The sequence below is a fragment of the Phaseolus vulgaris genome, chromosome 3 (genome assembly GCF_000499845.2).
Source record: "Phaseolus vulgaris cultivar G19833 chromosome 3, P. vulgaris v2.0, whole genome shotgun sequence".
Taxonomy (NCBI): Eukaryota; Viridiplantae; Streptophyta; class Magnoliopsida; order Fabales; family Fabaceae; genus Phaseolus; species Phaseolus vulgaris.
Genome location: NC_023757.2, coordinates 15,454,269 through 15,473,889, shown reverse-complemented (window position 1 = coordinate 15,473,889; position 19,621 = coordinate 15,454,269). Strand labels below are relative to the sequence as shown.

General features: G+C 34.6%; 1 protein-coding gene across 1 annotated transcript; it reads left to right on the top strand.

The window, feature by feature from the left end:
* The first annotated feature begins 602 nt into the window (after positions 1–602).
* LOC137806778 (peroxisomal fatty acid beta-oxidation multifunctional protein MFP2-like) lies at positions 603–8,960 on the top strand. The gene is made up of 18 exons (XM_068607052.1): positions 603–929; positions 1,479–1,550; positions 2,197–2,262; positions 2,356–2,409; positions 2,491–2,558; positions 2,636–2,717; positions 3,094–3,149; positions 3,454–3,756; positions 3,845–3,931; positions 5,296–5,470; positions 5,582–5,703; positions 5,808–5,971; positions 6,050–6,304; positions 6,384–6,505; positions 6,650–6,771; positions 6,892–7,040; positions 7,117–7,255; positions 8,768–8,960. Exons 1-18 carry the CDS (start codon positions 830–832, stop codon positions 8,801–8,803), a joined length of 2,172 nt encoding a protein of 723 aa, XP_068463153.1. The 5' UTR covers positions 603–829; the 3' UTR covers positions 8,804–8,960.
* The last annotated feature ends 10,661 nt before the right edge of the window (positions 8,961–19,621 follow it).

Genomic DNA, 19,621 nt, shown 5'->3' with positions numbered 1-19,621 from the left:
AAAAAAAAACTTCATAAAATGATATTTACATCCATTTATATTTATTTTATAAAAAATATTAATTATTAATTTTTTTAAAAATTTCACATAAGTAAATTAACACTTATAGTGGTTTTGCTTTTTTAAACAAGACTAAAATTATAATATTTGCAAAGACTGAAATATGTATTTATTTTATAAAAATTCTTGCATTTATCTTCCTTCATATCTTATGTTATTATTTTGAACACGTGAATAGTAATTTGCCATACTTGAACCTATGACCCAACTAACATAGTGGAGTTAAATATATACATATGTATATTTCATAACATATTGGTTGCATAGAGAAATTTTTAATTTGAAAGTACAAAAAGATAAATTTTATTTTTATTAGGATAAAATATAACAATTATAAAAATGAAACAGATAATAAAAATACTTATACTTGAATACACTATCTTATATATATAATTATAAACTACAAAAAGTTAGATATAAGAAAGCTATTAAAATGGAGGTGAAGAATTTGACAGTATAAATTAGGATAATTATTATAGAGTTAACAAATATAATCTACGTGGTGATTTGTAATTAGTTTAGAAGGTAAAATTAGAAAAACTATTTCAGAAGTTGAGTGAGAATGTTTTGAGTAGTTGAAAGGGTGTGGAGTTGAGAGGGAATGGTATGATGTGATGTAATAATACATTATTATTTGGATTGGAGCAGAGTTTTTCCTATTCAACAGGACATTCCGTTCACGACACTTCCTGTTATTTCATTAAATTTCTCTTTCGGCTTCAAATCAAATCTGAATAATCGAAAACCAAAAGAATCGCATCACAGCACAATGGGTAGAGGAGGAGGGCACACGCGCATGGAGGTTGGATCCGATGGGGTTGCCGTCATCACCATCGTCAATCCTCCCGTCAATTCCCTCTCCTTTGAAGGTATACACTTTCGTTTCTCCTTTTCCATTACTTTTAGCTCGGATTTCTTAAGTGCGATTTTGATTTCTCCTTCCACTACTACCTAACTCAAGTGTCTCATCATTCGTTGCGCGTTCACTCATTAATTCTGAAAACAAAATTGATTTTAACTTCAAACAACTTTTAAACACTCTTTTTAAGTTGGATTAAGAATTTTACTACTAACTTGCTTTTATAATAAAGTGAAAACTAATTTTGCCAGTAATCACCCAGACACACACACTAGATTGTACAGACTGCGTGTTTTCTCGCTAATGATGATGACGATGATGATGAATGATGATGTTGACGTGATAGTAGAACCATGGTTGTATATTTATATAACAGATTGCTCCGTGAAATTAACTTACGTTTTTCTGATTAATATCACTGCATGTTGTGAAACGTTGATGTCTGTCTCGATGTGCCTATTTTTCAGTATCATTCTATATTTTCTTCATGTTGTTTTTCTGTTACTTAGTATTCCTTTAGGTTGCTCATCCGTCTCCCTTTGCCTCTTTTTGTCTCTAGTATTGCACGGTCTAAAGGAGAGTTTTGATCAGGCCATAAAGAGAAATGATGTCAAGGCAATTGTCGTTACAGGTATTGTGATTTGCTATAGAGCAGAACAGTTTCTAAGCTTGGCGCGGGGAAGGGACAATACTTAAGTTTGTTCAATTTAACAAGATGGAATTAGTAATTAGGTAGGAATTGATATTGAAAGCAGTAACCATGATCTGGCAGGGACAGTGGAAAACAAATAGCTTTCTGAGAAGTAATTTGTTCTAAGGGAACAATGTAAATCCAAAACTTTGAAAGAAGAAAAAGATAATGTGATAAATAGCCAGCATTTGAGCCTATAACCTTTTACCTAAGTCCCCACCCTCCATTAGCAATGATCAAGTGACCACTTAGGATCCTATCTAAGGCAATATTATCCCTGTTAAATTAAAAAGTCTCTGATCAAATAAAGTGCCCTTATACAAATGTTAGTAACAGTTATGACTTTCAACCAACGAGAATAGTCATTCTCACTCAACTCGACTAACTTCTATGACATGATTTTGACATTTTGATAAACACAGAAATTTCAAACTGTAAGGAACTAATTACAATTAAGAAGAACAAGAGGGAAAAGAAAAATGAAGTAGCGGGCTAGTTTGGTGCTTCACCAAAGATATTTTTTGGCCAACTAGCTTATAGTCACATAATTATAACTGAATCTTGTCACATATATTATCTTTATTAGGTGCAAAGGGAAAATTTTCTGGAGGGTTTGATATTTCTGCATTTGGTGGCATTCAAGAAGCAAAAGGTACTTTAATAATTTTGGGTGGCTCTCTAAATTTCAGTAATTAATATTCATACTCATACTCATTTTCTAACTTTTTCCTCTCCCCTCTTATAGACCGTCCAAAACCTGGTTGGATATCAATAGAAATCATCACTGATACTATTGAAGGTACTTCACTTTTATGAAATACTGTATTTTTTATTCATTTTCATTTTGTGCTATGTTAAATTTGTTCACTTAATTTTTCAGCGGCTAGGAAACCATCAGTTGCTGCCATTGATGGCCTTGCCTTGGGTGGGGGATTAGAAGTTGCAATGGTACCCATTACCAACTTGTTAGGAAGAAACATTTCCTCATAATTTTCTGCAAAATTTACCAATTCTTTCTCATATAGGCATGCAATGCCCGGTTATCAACTCCAACTTCTCAATTAGGCTTGCCTGAACTTCAGCTTGGAATAATTCCAGGATTTGGAGGTAATAACTGATTCCTCCCTATTTTCATCAAATTAATTTGTATTTTGTGTTTGAATTCAAATTAAATGCTTCTCTATACATAACTTTTTTTTATGATTTATTTTGAAAACATACTTGTAACCATTGTGACTGGTCATTGTGGAGTGACAAGACAAGAGCTACAGAGGAAAGCTGATTGAAGATCAAGTTTACATGTTTTTTAATGAAGTTATGCACTAAAAGTTTCGTTAAATACCTTAATTCGCACATTTGACATGGCTAGTATAATTTGTAAAAGAAGTTAGACGATGAGTAACAGTGAATGTCTTGTGACTGAGTGTTCTCATCATTATTTTTTTCTTTAGTATTGTTAACCTGGACTTTTAAATTGTCTTAGGAACACAGCGACTTCCTCGTCTTGTTGGTTTGACAAAGGCACTTGAGATGATACTGGTATGCTACATTTTATGCTTCCGTTTTATAACTTTGCTATTCTGTTAAATGTGAAGAACGTATCTGAAAAACTTGTATATTCAAACTCAAGGTTGGTGATCAGTCTAACAGCATATTTGCACTTCTATGTTTGAAGTTTGTTGGATAGATATCACCAGATTTTTTGGTTTAGTTCTCCACTTCGAGTGGAATTGTATTTTCCCTTTTAACGGAAATTATTCAAGAGTATGGTGTTGCTTCAATGTGCCTGTCCAGTGATTTTCAATTAATTTCTTTAACACTTTTTTTTTCTTCAAAAATCTAGGCTTCAAAACCAGTCAAAGGGAAGGAGGCTTTTAGTCTGGGGCTTGTAGATGGTTTGGTGCAACCTAATGATTTGGTAAACACTGCACGCCAGTGGGCCTTGGATATATTGGGCCGCCAACGACCATGGGTTGCTAGTCTTTATAAGACCGACAAATTAGAATCCCTTGGGGAAGCAAGAGAGATTTTGAAATTTGCACGAGCTCAGGCTCAAAGGCGGGCTCCTAACCTCTATCATCCTTTGGTTTGCATTGATGTTATTGAGGCAGGAATAGTGGCTGGTCCCCGTGCAGGACTCTGGAAGGTTGTTATCTGTCTACACCAGTATATCCCTTTTCCCCTTCATATTACTGTAGCGTAAATATGTATGACATTGTGTTTATTATTTGTAGGAAGCTGAAGCATTCGAAAAACTTGTGCAGTCAGATATTTGCAAAAGCTTAGTTCACGTATTTTTTGCTCAAAGAGGAACAACCAAGGTTTGTTGGGGTTGTGTCTTAATTTTCTCTTTGTTATTCCAATTCAAGTGGCAAAACTAGGTATTAAGACAACAATAGTTTATATTTCTTTTTTATAACATACTTTAAACTTTTAATAGAAAGGTTAAATGTTGTAAAAGAATTTAGTGTTTGGATTGGACATGTTTTTACTTAAATATTGAGAGTTTTTTTTTGTCAAATTGAAAAGAGACACAATATCACTGAGAGGGGCTTCTGCCTCAGATGTGGTGAGAGGTTGGAATGGTTTCCCAAGTGCTTGAGTGTTTATTGGTATTGGATTTGTTTATCATTGTCTTAGAGACTTATCTATGGAGTGGTTGACTAGAAAAGATGAGTGAAGCATCATAGAGCGCGATCTTCGGGATATCAACTCCTAAGATTAGTGCCATGCTCAAAACTTGGCTATTATGGAGTGTCTTAAGTCCCACATTTTGTAGTATCAAATGTTTGATGGAGTATTTAAGTGCTTTCCTTCACCCCCTACTAACTTTTAAGAGAGGGGGTTCCCCAAGTTTTTGGGTGTTTATCACATTAAAATGTTGTTTTCTATTCAACAAGATATATTGTTATGACTGTTACGTTATTATTTGGGCAACCTTATTAGTTTTTAGTGGTTGTGATGTTTTACTTGATGTCAATAGATAGGTATTTCATTTTAAAATAGCTGTCCCTATTCTTTTTGTAATTTTATACAATTTTGGATATTATTGATAAGTGGTGAACCTTGACCCTCTTGATACAACAATAACCCATCTTGAATCCTTACCCGCGATGTTCATCCTTACTAAAGTATTTATTTCCTTTCCCTATTTTTGAATCTTAGATATCTTAGACTTTTCATTTTTCTCCCAAGATTTGAGGAAAAGTTCTCAAACCTTTGGATCTTTCCTCTAAACTTCCTTGTCTGACCTCTAGCCTTTTGATACCTTGCACTATTTTCAACATTATTAAACCTATGTGTCAGGCTTTAATACACTCCCTTTTTGTTTATTATCTTTTATTGAACACTTCCATTTAAGCACTATTGGTTCAAAAAAATTTGATTCACCGAAGAATGTTCAGCAGCCTTCCTTACCTTCGGATACATCTCATGTCAAATGAAACTAGCATTACTTTGGGATTCTCAATTACCCTTCCGACTCAGCTTAAAACCTATCTTAAATTTGATAGTGTTTTTCTGGCTAGAGGTTTTATAGGATTGTTAAAAAGTTGCATATGGAGTCCAGTTAGGTTCAATTAATCTTTTTCATAAAGACAAATTTTGGAAGCTGCATTAGCTAGCCCGTCAAGTGCTAAATTTTTTATATAAATATGAATTTCCTACTACCTTGTGTCATGGGCAGGTACCTGGGGTTACGGATCGTGGTCTGGTTCCTAGGCAGATCAAGAAGGTTGCTATCCTTGGTGGAGGACTAATGGGGTCTGGAATAGCAACAGCTTTAATTCTTAGCAACTATCCTATCATCTTGAAAGAAGTAAATGGGAAATTCTTAGATGCTGGTATCAATAGGATTAAAGGTGAGAATATGAGTTGACTCTCACTAGTCCCTATTCAATCTGCATTTTTAATTAAGAAATAAGTGATGTTGTTTATCTATTCTCATGTAATGTTCTTTCCCCGGTGAGCAGCAAACTTACAGAGCCGTGTTAAGAAAGGTAAAATGACCAAGGAAAATTTTGCAAAGGCCGTCTCTCTTGTCAGCGGTTCCCTTGACTATGAAAGCTTCAGAGACGTGGACATGGTCATAGAGGTTGTATAATGAAACTCCAAAATATATTTGCTTATTTACTGTCCTCAGGGTCATGGTTGCATGTTATGAAAGTTATGAACTTTTGGTGTTTGATATCTGGACAGGCTGTTATTGAGAATGTGTCCTTAAAGCAGCAAATCTTTGTTGATCTTGAAAAGTATTGTCCACCTCATTGTATACTTGCAAGTAACACTTCCACAATTGACTTGAACTTGATCGGAGAGAAGATCAAATCCAAAGATCGAATTGTTGGAGCCCATTTCTTCAGGTGGTATCTTGTATTTGGAAACTATTTCTTTCCCTGCTATGTCTTTTTGATCTAAATATCTGACTTGTGCGTACTTAGTCCTGCACATGTCATGCCGCTTTTGGAAATTGTACGTACAAAGCAGACCTCTTCCCAAGTGATAGTTGACGTATTAAATATTTCTAAAAAGATAAGAAAAACACCAGTGGTGGTTGGAAACTGCACAGGATTTGCTGTTAATCGGATGTTCTTCCCATACACGCAAGCAGGTCTCTTGCTTGTTGAACGTGGGGCAGATGTTTATCAAATTGATAGGGTAATAACCAAATTTGGAATGCCCATGGGGCCTTTCAGGTATTAATTCTCGGATAAGATTTTTATATTCTCAATCAATTCTTGAAGTGCCTGGTTTGTTACATAGTTACTTGTGCAGATTGGTTGACCTTGTTGGATTTGGTGTGGCAATTGCTACTGGCTCGCAATTTATTCAGAATTTTCCTGAGCGAACTTATAAATCAATGCTTATTCCACTTCTACAAGAAGATAAGAGAGCTGGTAAAAAAAACACTGCAACGAATTGAATTTTGATGGAGATTTCTTTGTGGAATGTATTCTATATATCTTACTAACCATGAAATGCTTAGGTATATTCTACTGAACTAATTCATTAACAATCTTTGCTTCACACACTTCTAACAGGTGAAACAACTCGCAAAGGGTTTTATTTGTATGATGATAAACGAAAGGCTAGTCCTGATCCGGAATTGAAGAACTATATTGAGAAGGCAAGGGGCATTTCTGGTGTCTCTGTTGATCCCAAGGTATTTTCTACTTTTCCTAATTCATAGCATATTTGTAGGCTAGAGAGGGAACAAAATTTGAAGTCTGATTTGTTTGTAAATTTCCACTGGATCTGATGTTTTTAATCTGAACCTGCACAGCTTGCGAAAATACCAGAAAAGGATATCGTAGAGATGATATTCTTTCCTGTGGTGAATGAGGCTTGTCGGGTCCTTGATGAAGGTATTGCAGTCAAAGCAGCAGATCTCGATATTTCTGCTATCATGGGCATGGGCTTTCCACCTTACAGGTTTGTCTTATTATTTATTTGGCATACTTATCAAAACTGTGTACTTGTTCTAAATTTTTGGGGTCGATTTCATTAGGGGAGGCATCATATTTTGGGCTGATTCCTTTGGATCGAAGTACATATATTCAAGATTACAAAAATGGTCAGAGTTGTATGGAGAATTCTTCAAGCCCTGTGCCTACTTGGCTGCTAGAGCCGCCAAAGGAATCCCTCTGGTGAGTAAAGCTAGCTCATTCATTTCCATTTCATTCCATACAAAACTATTTATGTTATTCTAGGAGGGTTTAGCCAATGTCTATTTGGTCATTGGCAATAGATTGGGATTGTTTGCAAATTGTTCTTTCTCACGGTAGATTTGCAGGCATATTAGATCTGTTTTTAACTCAAGAAAAGATAGAAACTTAAGGTAACTTCACTAGCATATTGCATCAGTAGCCAGAAAATCAAGATCGTCTATTTTATACTATAGTATATCACATTTATTAGACATAGAATAAAGGAAAAAGTAGTTAACTCCTTTGCTTTATTAACTGCTTTAAACTCTTAGCGAAGCAAACAAGCCTCGAGTTGTCGCCTTCTTCGTAGTATTAGATAATGATTAAACCTTTAAATCAGTTTATGCACTTCAGGAAATAACCAACACCTTATACTATTCATTCAGTCCTTTTGCTTTGGTTTACAAATTCCAGAATTCGTTCTGGCCCTTCCTCTTCGTCGGACTGCGTACACTTAATATAGTTCCTTAAAAAAATTGTGTAGAATCACCTGCAAAATTTATTTATTGATCTGGTTAAACATATAATTTAGTCTCTAAACGTATGGCAGATTCTCTATTTGGTCCCTATGGGTAAGAACTTGTTAAATCGAGTCCTATAAGTGTAGACCGATAACCGTTTATGCATTTTTAGTTTGATTCTTGTACATCTAACACATTCTTAATTTGGTTTTTTTTAAGTACAGTGCATCCTTAGTTAGACCAAATTAATGATGTGTTGTACAGAGACCAAATTAAACATGTTTTAAGAGAGTTAACCTTCGATGTACGATGACAGGCTGAAACTTTAATATTTGTATATATGATGATCAATTTAATAAAATTTTACGAATAAAGTCCAAAATAAGAATTTGTAACATGAATAGATACTGAATTATATGTTTATCTTTTTTTTATATATATTTTCTTCTACATATAACGAAGCCTCGTTTTAGCTTGAAATAAATAATTGTTTAGTTTATCCACTCACAAAAAGTTGCACTTTTGACAAACTACAAAAATAAAGATATGCAAAATAGGGGTTGACAGCAAATACTGCCTGCTTATTGAACTCAAAATACCGTCAGTCGTTTTACCCCCAATTACAAGTATATTTGGAGAACATAAGCATTTTTAAGAGACAACGGTAACAGAAAAATAAATGTAGTTTTTCCATAAGCTAAATAGTTTATCCATAATTTAAAAATCAGATTTTGAAAAAATATTACAAAATATGTTTTTATAAATTAATTTATGTATGGGTTAATTTTAATTTATGAAAAATTTGATTTGATTTTGTTATTTAATTTATATATAAGTTACTTTTGATTTAGGAAAGAACTGATTTCATTTTTTTCTAATTTTTCTTTCAGAAAAATGTTTATTGAGAAGTTATCACTTCCCCGATGATAACTCTGACAGTGTTTTGTCATTATTTTTGCTGTCTAATGGATTTTGTACTATTGTATTGCAGAGTGCCCCTGTGGAGCAGGCAAAGTCACGGATGTAAGAAATAAACAGCTCCAAGTGTTTACTCTATTGAATTTTCCTTTTCTCCTTTCAAATGGTGGGAATATTGTGGTGACTTCAGAAATAGCTAAATAATATATGATGAGAAAATATTTGAACAGCATAATTCTTTGGTCAAAATAAAAGTATTTAGTCTAGATAGTTCTGTTTCTTTTGTATCCCTTTACGATGTTTATTTATCACTAAGAATAGACGACGAAGACGAAGAGTTCACTTAAATGGATGGTAAGATAATTCTATAGGTTGCCATGTGATGGATTTGTCTCTTCTTCTTTGCGATTTTTTGAGTGAAATACACCTAATACAATGTCTTTGGACATTTCTTTTCATGTGTGGCCAATAGAATTTTCTTTTTAAAAGATCAAGAGTTTTGTCAACTCTAAAATGGCCCATGAGACCCCTTTCATGTGATTCTTTTACAAGAAGTTTTCTATGTGTACTTGGGGAATACAAAGTTTGCCTTCTTTAAAAAGATACCCCTCGGACACATAGTAACCTTCTTGTGCTCTACGTTCACATTTAGCAAAGATGAATGCAAAGTCTTGGTCTTCTTGATAAAGTTCTTTTATGTTGTCAAATCCAAGAATTTGAGCACTAAGTTTTGAAAAGAGCACATGTCTCCTTGAGAGAGCATATGCCACTATATTTGTGCTTCCCTTCTTGTATTTGATGACATAATTTAAGAAATTCCATCCATTTTGCATGTCGTTTATTGAGCTTGTGTTGGCCTTTTAGATATTTTAAAGACTCATGGTCATTATGTATGACAAATTCTTTAGAAACAAGATAGTGTTCCCAAGTCTTTAAGACCATCACAAGTGCATAGAGTTCTTTGTCATGGGTGGGGTAGTTAAGGGTGACTCTTTGAAGTTTTTCACTAAAATAAGCAATTGGATGCCCCCTTTCTAACAAAACAGCACATATGCCAACCCTCGATGCATCACACTCTAGCTCAAAAAGTTTTAGCAAAATTTGGTAAAGCTAGAATGGGTGCATTAGTAAGTTGAGCTTTTAGCCTCTTGAAGGCTTGTTCATGCTTTTCACCCCAACAAAATGTAGTGTCTTTCTTCACTAACTCATTGAGTGGTGAAGCTAGACTTCAGAAGTTAGGCACAAAGCGTCTATAGAAGTTAGCCAAACCATGATAACTCCTAACATCTCCTACATTTTGTGGAGTTGGCCATTCTTGGATGACTTTGATTTTTTCGGGGTCAACATGTACCCCCTTTTTGTTTACTACAAATCCTAGAAAAACTATGCTATCAACACAAAAAGTACACTTATCACTATTTGAAAACAAACTATTATTTCTAAGCACTAGGAAAACTTCCCTAAGGTGTCTTAGGTGGTCATCTAGGCTTTGACTATAAACTAAGATATCATCAAAATAAACTACTACATATTTACCTATGCAATCTCTCAAGACATGATTCATGAGCCTCATGAAAGTACTAGGTGCGTTAGTGAGACCAAAGGGCATCACCAACCATTCATATAGTCCAAATTTGGTTTTAAAAGCGGTTTTCCACTCATCACCCTCCTTGATTCTAATTTGGTGATATCCACTTTTAAGATCAATTTTGGAAAATATGATTGACCGGCTCTTTTGCACCCAACCCTTCTCCAACAAATCTTGTACTTGAGATTCTATCTCCTTTGTTTCCTCAGGATTAGTTCTATAGGCTGGTCTATTTGGTAGACTAGCCCCTAGAACCAAATCAATTTGATGTTCTATACCTCTAAAAGGAGGAAGTCCTATGGGTCCCTCTTTAGAGAATATATCATCAAATTCGTTTAAAAGATCTTTGACTTAAGGAGGTAGAGTCATAGTCTTAAGATTTGTGGCAGTGCATGTAAGTGTTCCTTTACAAAAGATAAGGCTAGGTTGTTCAACAAGAAGCATATTTTCAAAGGTATTTTCAATTGTTTTGTCTAGTTGAATGACCTTGTGAGAAGGAACACTCTTCTCTCACGCCTTTTGTTCCCTAAGGATTTGCTCTTTTTCTAATTTTGTGTTTTTTTCTCCTCATCCCTCTTTTGTTTCATTTGTATTTGATCTCTTACCACTTGGGAATGTGGTAAAGGATTAAGTACAAACTTCTTTTTCTTGTGGGTGAAGGTAATCTCGTTGGTTAGACCATTTTGCAAGGTTTTCTTGTCAAATTGCCATGGTCTACTCAATAAGATGTGGCAAGCTTCCATAGGAACTACATCACATAAAACATTGTCTTGGTAGTTACCTATACAAAACTCGACTTTCACTTGTTTATCTACAGTTAGTTCCCCATCTTCATTTATCCATTGAAGCTTGTAAGGTTTAGGATGATGAACTACTTATAGATTTAACTTTTCAACCATCCTAGTGCTACAACAATTGCAGCATGAGCCACTATCCACAATGAGAGAACATATGTTTTCTAAAACTTTGCATCTTGTGTGAAAGATGTTCTCTCTTTGTGTTTCCATGGTTGCACTAGTTTGGTTGTTGAGGGTTCTTCTAATCATCAATAATTCCCCATCTAAAGGATACACTCTTTCATCATCTCCCCCTTCTTCTTTCTCACTAGGTTCGTCATCACCACTAGTATACTCATCTATTCCTTTCAAAAACAAAGTTCTTTGGTTTGGACATTGAGCTTGCACATGTCCTCTTCCAAAGCATTTAAACATTTAACATCCCTAGTGCGAATGGGTGGAGTGAGCATATCTTTGCCTATGGGTTTGGGAGTCTCTTTTGGTTTTTCTTTGGATGTACTACCCTCCCTTTTAAAATCTCTTTTATGATAGGAGTTAGAGTATGAACCTTCCTTTCGACTTGAAGTTTTCCTTAAATTTTGTTGTTCAACTGTGATACATAGTTGAACCAAATCATTCAAGTCTTGATAAGGTAGAAGTTCAACTCTATCTCTTATCTCAAGATTTAACCCACTTAAGAATCTAGCTATGGTGGTGGACTCATTCTCCCTAATGGAGGCTCTCATCATATAGAGTTCCATCTTTTGCCTATACTCCTCTACACTCATTGTTCTTTGTTGGAGTCTTTGGAGCTTGTCCATCAACTCCCTATTATAATAGGAGGGAATATGGCGGCGTCTTAAGGCTCCCCTAAGATCATTCCAATACTCTATGGGAGGTTCCTTATGAAGACGCCTATCTCTTTCTAAAGTCGTCCACCAATACATAGCATTCCCTCGGAAACTAAGAGTGGTTAGGGGTACTTTTCTCTCTTCACTTACTCTATGGCAAGCAAATAATTATTCTACCTTCATTTCCCAATCTAAATAGACTTCTACGTTTTCTTTTCCATGGAAATGGGGTAGGTCTACCCTAATCTCTCTTGGGCTCTCTTGTTCTCTTCTATCTCTTCTAGTTCTCCTAGGGAGTGGTTGATAATACTCATTTATCCTAAGACTTTCCTCCCCAAAAGAATCATGATTTTGAGAACTAGATGCACGTGAACATATTTTTTTTTTTTTTTTGAGAACTTTCACCCTTTTCTTTAGTCATTCTCAACTCTTTGATTTGTGCTTCATGCTCTAATTGTCTATATGAGAGTGATTGAAAGTCCTTGGCTAATTGTTTTATAAGAGATTTGATGGACTTTATATCACTTTCATTAGATTTAGAAGAGTGAGTTGACATGACTAAAGCTTTGTGTTTTAAAAGTATTTTACCTCAAGAAAGAAAAGGAAAGTAGTGAAGGTAGCTTTCCAGGAAAGAGAGGTGAGTCACTAGGACTTCTTTAAGTACCAAGTCTTTCCTTGCCAAAACCTATCCCTCAAAAACTTCACACAATTCTTTTTCTAAGTAAATTACTTAGATCACAATGAGGAATGAAAAGTCAATTTTATGCAAATGAAAGCAATGCAAAGCAATTAAACAAACAAAGCAAATAAGCAATGCTAATCAAGTAATTAACGTAAAGCAATTAGCTAAGCACAATTAAAGATTGCTAACTACAAAGCTTTAAGCTAGACGATTCCTAAGGTGAGGCTTCTAGACACTTGGAGCCTTTGAAGACACACTCACCGTCTACATGTGATTAATCCACTAATTAATCAAAGGTTTAATGTAATTACAACTCAAAGAAATACAAAGAAATTGAATTACACCAATTAAAATTCAGATTTCCTAAACTATGCACTCCTTGGCTTGTAATTGCTCTTCTTTGTTGTGTTCTCCAAAGTGTATGTGTTTGTATTTGTATTTGTATTTTGTTGCAGCTCCTTGCCTTAACCTCTTATGATTAGACAATTAAAATCTCCAAAACAGTACCTACTAAGTAGAGATAGACTCACCACAAAGTCAATTCCACTTAACAAGCACCAATTGTATTTTATCCACCAACAATTTAGAGGTCAAGAAATGAAAGCAAGAAACAATTTAAATTTTAAAACAGGACTACAGCAAATGGATTTGAATTATATGACACAACTCAAAGAAATACAAAGAAATTGAATTACACCAATTAAAATTCAGATTTCCTAAACTATGCACTCCTTGGCTTGTAATTGCTCTTCTTTGTTGTGTTCTCCAAAGTGTATGTGTTTGTATTTGTATTTGTATTTTGTTGCAGCTCCTTGCCTTAACCTCTTATGATTAGACAATTAAAATCTCCAAAACAGTACCTACTAAGTAGAGATAGACTCACCACAAAGTCAATTCCACTTAACAAGCACCAATTGTATTTTATCCACCAACAATTTAGAGGTCAAGAAATGAAAGCAAGAAACAATTTAAATTTTAAAACAGGACTACAGCAAATGGATTTGAATTATATGACACAACTTAGAAAGAGTTTTGAATGATATTGGACAAGCAAATATAAGTAGGCACTCAACAAAGGAACGTAAAGAAAGGCACTAGAATTGATTAGAAAAACCAAAACAGCACTACTGGAAAATTCAGGTTCACAAAGCGTAACTTAAAATATTTATGCTGAGCTGGCTATTTTGAAATTTTAACCACAAACGATTCAATGTCTTAGCAAATTTTTGGCGTTGAATCACACCAAAACTATGCACCAAATAATTGTGATAAATTTTTCAAAATTATTGTCCAACTACCGTATATTTTGGCGCCAAGATGCACTCTTTTTTGTTTTATTTATCATTTTTCTCTATTTTGTCTTTTCATCTGATTCTTTTTTTTCTTGATTTTATAACACATCAAACGGTAAAAATCCAGATTTTCATAATTTTTCTCCAACGTATTTAAAATTCATAACAAAAAAAAAGCCATCACAGAATTTGAAAAACAGAATAATCCTAATTCTGGAATTTAAAAACAGAATAAGAAACTTCAAAAACACAATGAAGTAGATGTATATGAATTTGTATGGATCTAGCACACAAATATGAACTCAAACAAAAAGAAAAATGCACCAAAGGATCAACAAACACATAATTATAAATTTGGACTCAAATCAAATCAAGAAACCAAAATTATCAACAAATTCAACACTACATGGAATTGATGACAAATTAGGAGAAACATGACTTAGACAAAACATAATAGGATTCAAAAATTAAAATGACTCAAGACACATATAATGAACCGAATAGAATTGCAAACAAGACTCAAACAACCTAAAAACAAAACAGCAACACAATTCTATATAGATTCCTACACAAGTGAAAATTATAAGCTCAAGAACAATTTGAACACAATGCACCGATTGAATTTCTTCAAATAGCACCTAAATCAAATTAAAAAGCAAAAAACAGCAAGACAACATGAAGAAGTGAAGAACAACATGGAAATAAGAACACAAACATAAAAATGGAAGAAGACACTTAGCTCTTGTAGAACCATAGCTCATGATACCAAATGATGGATTTGTATCTTCTTCTTTGCGGTTTTTGAGTGAATTTGCGGAAGCTCCATGGATTGATGGTGGAACAAGGATCTCACATAGAGAGCTGGACTCCTTGAAGGTGCATGCTAAGTATGAAGAGTGAGTGGTGAGGCCATCTCACTTGGAAGGTGACGGTAGGAAGATTAAGAGCCTAATCCTAGAGGTTTTAGGCAAAGAGTGAGAATGACACAAAATTGGCAGCATTTCACTAATGAATTAATCTTGTCAAAACATGAGGTAGGCTCCTCCGTTTATAGCCAAGGAGGACCGAAAATGGCTAAGAAAAATTGGTGGGAAATTCAAATCCTAATGAGTTGAAAGTTGGCGCTCTCATGGCAAGTGTGACAAGGTGTGCCTCATGTGATGCCATTAGGTCTAAATGACCGGCCTTAGTTAGGTTAGGTGTTTCTAGAAACCCTAATCTAACTTAGGTTGGTTTTTAGAAACCAATATTCAACCTAATTACAAATTAAACAATTTTACAAAAGAATATTCCTATGCTACGTTGACAAGAATTTAAAGACTATGCTACGCTTGATTTTGGACCTCTTGGAACATGTAGAGGTAAGTTTCTCTGCCATCAGTAGCAGTGTTCCAATCCTCATCAAGCCTCTTAGCCATGGCCCTTGTAGTTTGCCCAATATGTCTTGATGTTTGGCTCTCCTTTGGGTTGGTGCTTGGCCCTCTTCCATCACCATGAAATTCACTTTTAGGTTTTTTCTTTCTGATGTGTAGAAACTTTCTGCTTTGTAGAATCCATTTCCCATTCTATGCAAGTAATATTTGATCTTTGCTGATATTAACATAAATATTATGTTCATAATTTTTTATGTTCATGATCTTTTTCAAAAAACAAAATATTATGTTCATAATTTATTATCTTAACATAAATTTTAATTGAAACAACTATTCCTTTATTTTCTCATAGAAAGGAATATAGAAGGTAGGATTTTCTAGTTTGTATGGCAGAATAAAATAAGAACAAAGTTTCAAAAGTATTTAAAAATATTTAAATAAGAGAAAAACTTATAGGAATAAATTTAATAATTCTTTTGGAGGATTAGTTTATCTTGATGTAAAAAATTATTAATTATTACATGCTTTTGATGTAAGAATTTATCAATTCTTTCGGAGTTCGAACATACTTGGTGTTTGATAATGTCAAATATTGTGTAATAAAATCCAATTTGGCAACGGTTGATTTCAAAGGCAAGCGGTGGCTTCTCCTATTTTTGGTGGATTTTGTGCTTCCCTTGGATGTTGGAAGGCAGCTCCGTAGAAACAGAGGGGGTCCTACCTGTTGATTGCACTCTGACGATCAAGTCAGTTCAGGGCTTATAGAAACAATAAGTAAGTAAACACTTTCAGTCTTAGAAACAGTGTACCTTTATCAGGGATCTCAACTCCCTTTTATAGACTGTTTTTAGGTTACCTCATTGTAACAACCCCCTCTCACTAGAGCCTTATCTCTAGTGAAATTAGGTTTACTGGGAGGACATTTTTTTACGTTGTTACACAATCTAAGCACAACAATCGCACTGAATCTTCCTCTTTGGAGTACATAATCTTAACAACATGGCCGTCAGGGTACCAACTCATGTACCAGCGCTACGGGGCCAATATGTTCTGTAGGTGCCCTAGTTCTTCATGTATCATGCATGCAACTTTCCCTGAAAACCCTAGTGCTATTGGGCCTTGGCGTCTTCAGGGAATATGTACTTGTGCTAGACCTGAATGTACTATACACACCACATGCATGCACTTTCTTGCTGACTAGGCCTTTCGTATATACGGGCTTCAACACACGCATCTCTTGGGGCCCACTAATGCGACCCGACCTACTCCACAGGTGCCGATGTCCGATGCCGTTGTCGATGTCCGATGTTGATCAAGAGTGATCAAGTGCTTTGAAGAATCCAAATCCAAGGTGTTTGATGAAAGGCTAGTGTTGCTGCTGTGTTTGGGTGGGATCTGGGTAAAATAAAGTGTAATCCACTCCTTTGTTGAATCTAAAACTTATGTGATTAAAAACCTTTTTGAAATCAAGTATTTTTCCAACTAAGTGAAAAACAACTTGTTGTTTTGTCGAATCAACCGGTTGTTTTATTCTTGGGAGTTTTCAAAAAGGTTGAAAACTGTTTTAGTTTGGTTGACTTAACTGTCAAGACAAACAATCGGTTGTTTCGTGGTTCAACCGATTGTTTCTTTGAAAATCCTAACAGAATTCAGTTTTGAATGGTGAATCTGCTTTAAATGTTTTTCAACTGAATACGCTCCTTCATTAATTGCTTAGACCAATCTTTGGAAAATATAAATGGTTTGTTTATGTTTTCAAACAATACAGAAATAGTTTTGAGAAATTCAGTTTGAGAGAATTGATTCTAAAATTTCAAGATTCACATCAAGCTTTGGGTTTTCAAGAGAGAGTGGAATAGGATTGCAATTGTATTAAATTCAGTTTGTACTGTGATAAGGTGTAATCCTTTCTAAACCTATTATTTTTCTGGTGTTGTGTTGCCAAGGAGTATTGTGTGCTCTTGAGGTGTTCAAGATCAATACTTTTGGTGTGGTTTGCCAAAGATAGTGTGTTTCTTGAAGGGTTCAAGGTCACTACTTTGATGGTTTGTGTTTTGTAATCTGGTTTGATTGCTTAGTGGATTACCCAGTGGTATACTAAGGACTAGATGTTGCACTTGACTTAAGAGTGAACCAGTATAAACTGTTGGTGTATTTCTCTCTTACCCTGAACTCATTTAATTTATGTTTTAAGCTTTGCTAATATAAACAACCGATTGTTTCAAAGAAACAACCGATTGTTTTTCTGTTGCTTTGCTGTATAATTGCTTAAATTCTTGGCTAACTTAATTCCTGTTCTGGATTTACACAAAGATGTTTGTTAAACCTGAAAAAGTTTTCAAAAACCCCTCTTAAACAATTCACCCCCCCCCCCTCTCGTTTAAGGCCATATATTCTAACAATTGGCATCAAGAGCTTGGTACTTGAAAAATATTCAAGTTTGATCCTAAAATCTTTTTTCTATGGCTGAAAAACTACCTTTTGGAAAGTTAGAATGAAAATCTTTGTTGAATCTCTTTGTTTTATGGTTTGAATTATCAATTAACATGCAACCTTTGTTTTATGGTTTGAATTATCAGTTTTGGAAAGTTAGAATGAAAATCTTTGTTGAATCTCTTGATAAAGGAATTTGGGATGCAATTGAAAATAGCCCTTTTATTCCTAAATTTGAAAAAGATGGATCTTCTATTGAAAAACTGTGGTCCCAATGGACTGATGCTGAAAATAAAAAGGTCAAGTTTGATTGCATTGCCAAGAATATCGTAACCTCTGCTTTGAACTAGGATGAATTTTTCAGGATCTCACAATGTGCATCTGCTAAGGAAATGTGAGATACTTTAGAGGTCACCCATGAAGGAACAAATGATGTGAAAAGAGAAAGGAAACATACTATAATACAAGAGTATGAAATGTTAAGAATGCTCAAGGGAGAATCAATTGTTGAAGTACAAAAAAGACTCACTCACATTATCAACCATGTAATGAGTCTTGGAAAAACCTTTGACAAAGAGGAGTTGAACATCAAGATTCTCAAGTGTCTTGATAGATCTTGGCAACCTAAATTCACGGCTATCTCAGAATCAAAGGACTTGACATCTTTGACTACAGCCTCCTTGTTTGGAAAGCTTAGAGAACATGAGTTGGAGATTAAATGTTCAAGAAAGTGAAGACAAGCATGTAAGTAACATTTCTTTGAAAGTTTCCAAGCACAAGAATAAGCAAGACTCAAGTGATGAAAGTGAGGAAGAAAATCTTATCTTGCTGTCTAAAAAGTTCAGGAAATTCTTAAAGAGAAACCGCAACAAGGAATCCAACAAAGAAAGGTATGGAAACAAGACAATTGGTGATTTCAATTCTAACAATTACACTTGCTTTGGTTGTGGAGAACAAGGGCATATAAAAGTTGATTGCTCAAATAAAGAAGGCAAGGGAAAGAAGTCAAGCAATAAGGAAAAGAAAGTGATGTGAATGTAACTACAAGAACACATGATTCTTGACATTCTTAGGAACAACTTGAGCTGGATTTGAAAGGCACTTTACTTTAGAATTGGATCAATGTTCTAAATTCAAGAACTCACCAAACTAAGCACCAACCAAGACTCATATGGAAGTCCATGTATTGTCAAATTGAATCAAAACAAAAGGAAAGAAGAACAAGAATTAAAACTGGACAAAATTTAAAAGATAGCTACTGAACCAAACAAAATTAAAGGAAACAATGCTGGAAACACAAAATTAAACGGTAGAAAAAGAAGTAAAACTCTAGGAATCAAAACTACCGAATGGAAAATTGAAGAAAAGGAAGAAGAACACTTATAGGAAGATGTTTGCTGGATTTTGAGAATTGGAAGAAGCCATTCACGCCACTTGGAACCTTGAACCAAGATAAGTGATGGAGTGCCACCACTTGAAGCTCACCATAGCTCACAAGATAAGGCAAAGAAGAGGAAGACTCAAAACTCACAAATTCTCTCCAAAATTGAGTATAGTCTCTCTACTATAAAATTCCAATCTGAATTGTGAAGGACCTAAGCCCTCCTTTTATAGGAGTAAGGGCTGGTCATTTACATAGCTTATTCCCTAAGCTACCCAAAAAATTCCTAAGATCACACCCCCCTTACTAAGCTCACTCCCCAAGCTTCTAGAATTTGCTAAACTAAAGCCTAAAGATGCTTTTACAAAAGAGGTGTCTCATGTTTCCCTCTAAGCACCTTTCTAAACATTATTCTATATTATTTACAATTTAAAAGAAACTATAAAGAGAGATATTTAATATGAAGCCTATTATTTGAGAGTTTGTAGACTTCTTTATCTGTAGGCTTGATCTTCTCTTTGACTTCTTTTAATTTGTGAGAAGACTAGAAG

Excerpts from the sequence above, each read along its gene's own strand:
- LOC137806778 (XM_068607052.1), top strand. The coding sequence starts at position 830 with ATGGGTAGAGGAGGAGGGCACACGCGCATGGAGGTTGGATCCGATGGG. Across the intron at positions 2,410-2,490 it reads CATCACTGATACTATTGAAG|CGGCTAGGAAACCATCAGTT; the intron begins GTACTTCACTTT and ends TTAATTTTTCAG. Across the intron at positions 7,256-8,767 it reads CCGCCAAAGGAATCCCTCTG|AGTGCCCCTGTGGAGCAGGC; the intron begins GTGAGTAAAGCT and ends ATTGTATTGCAG.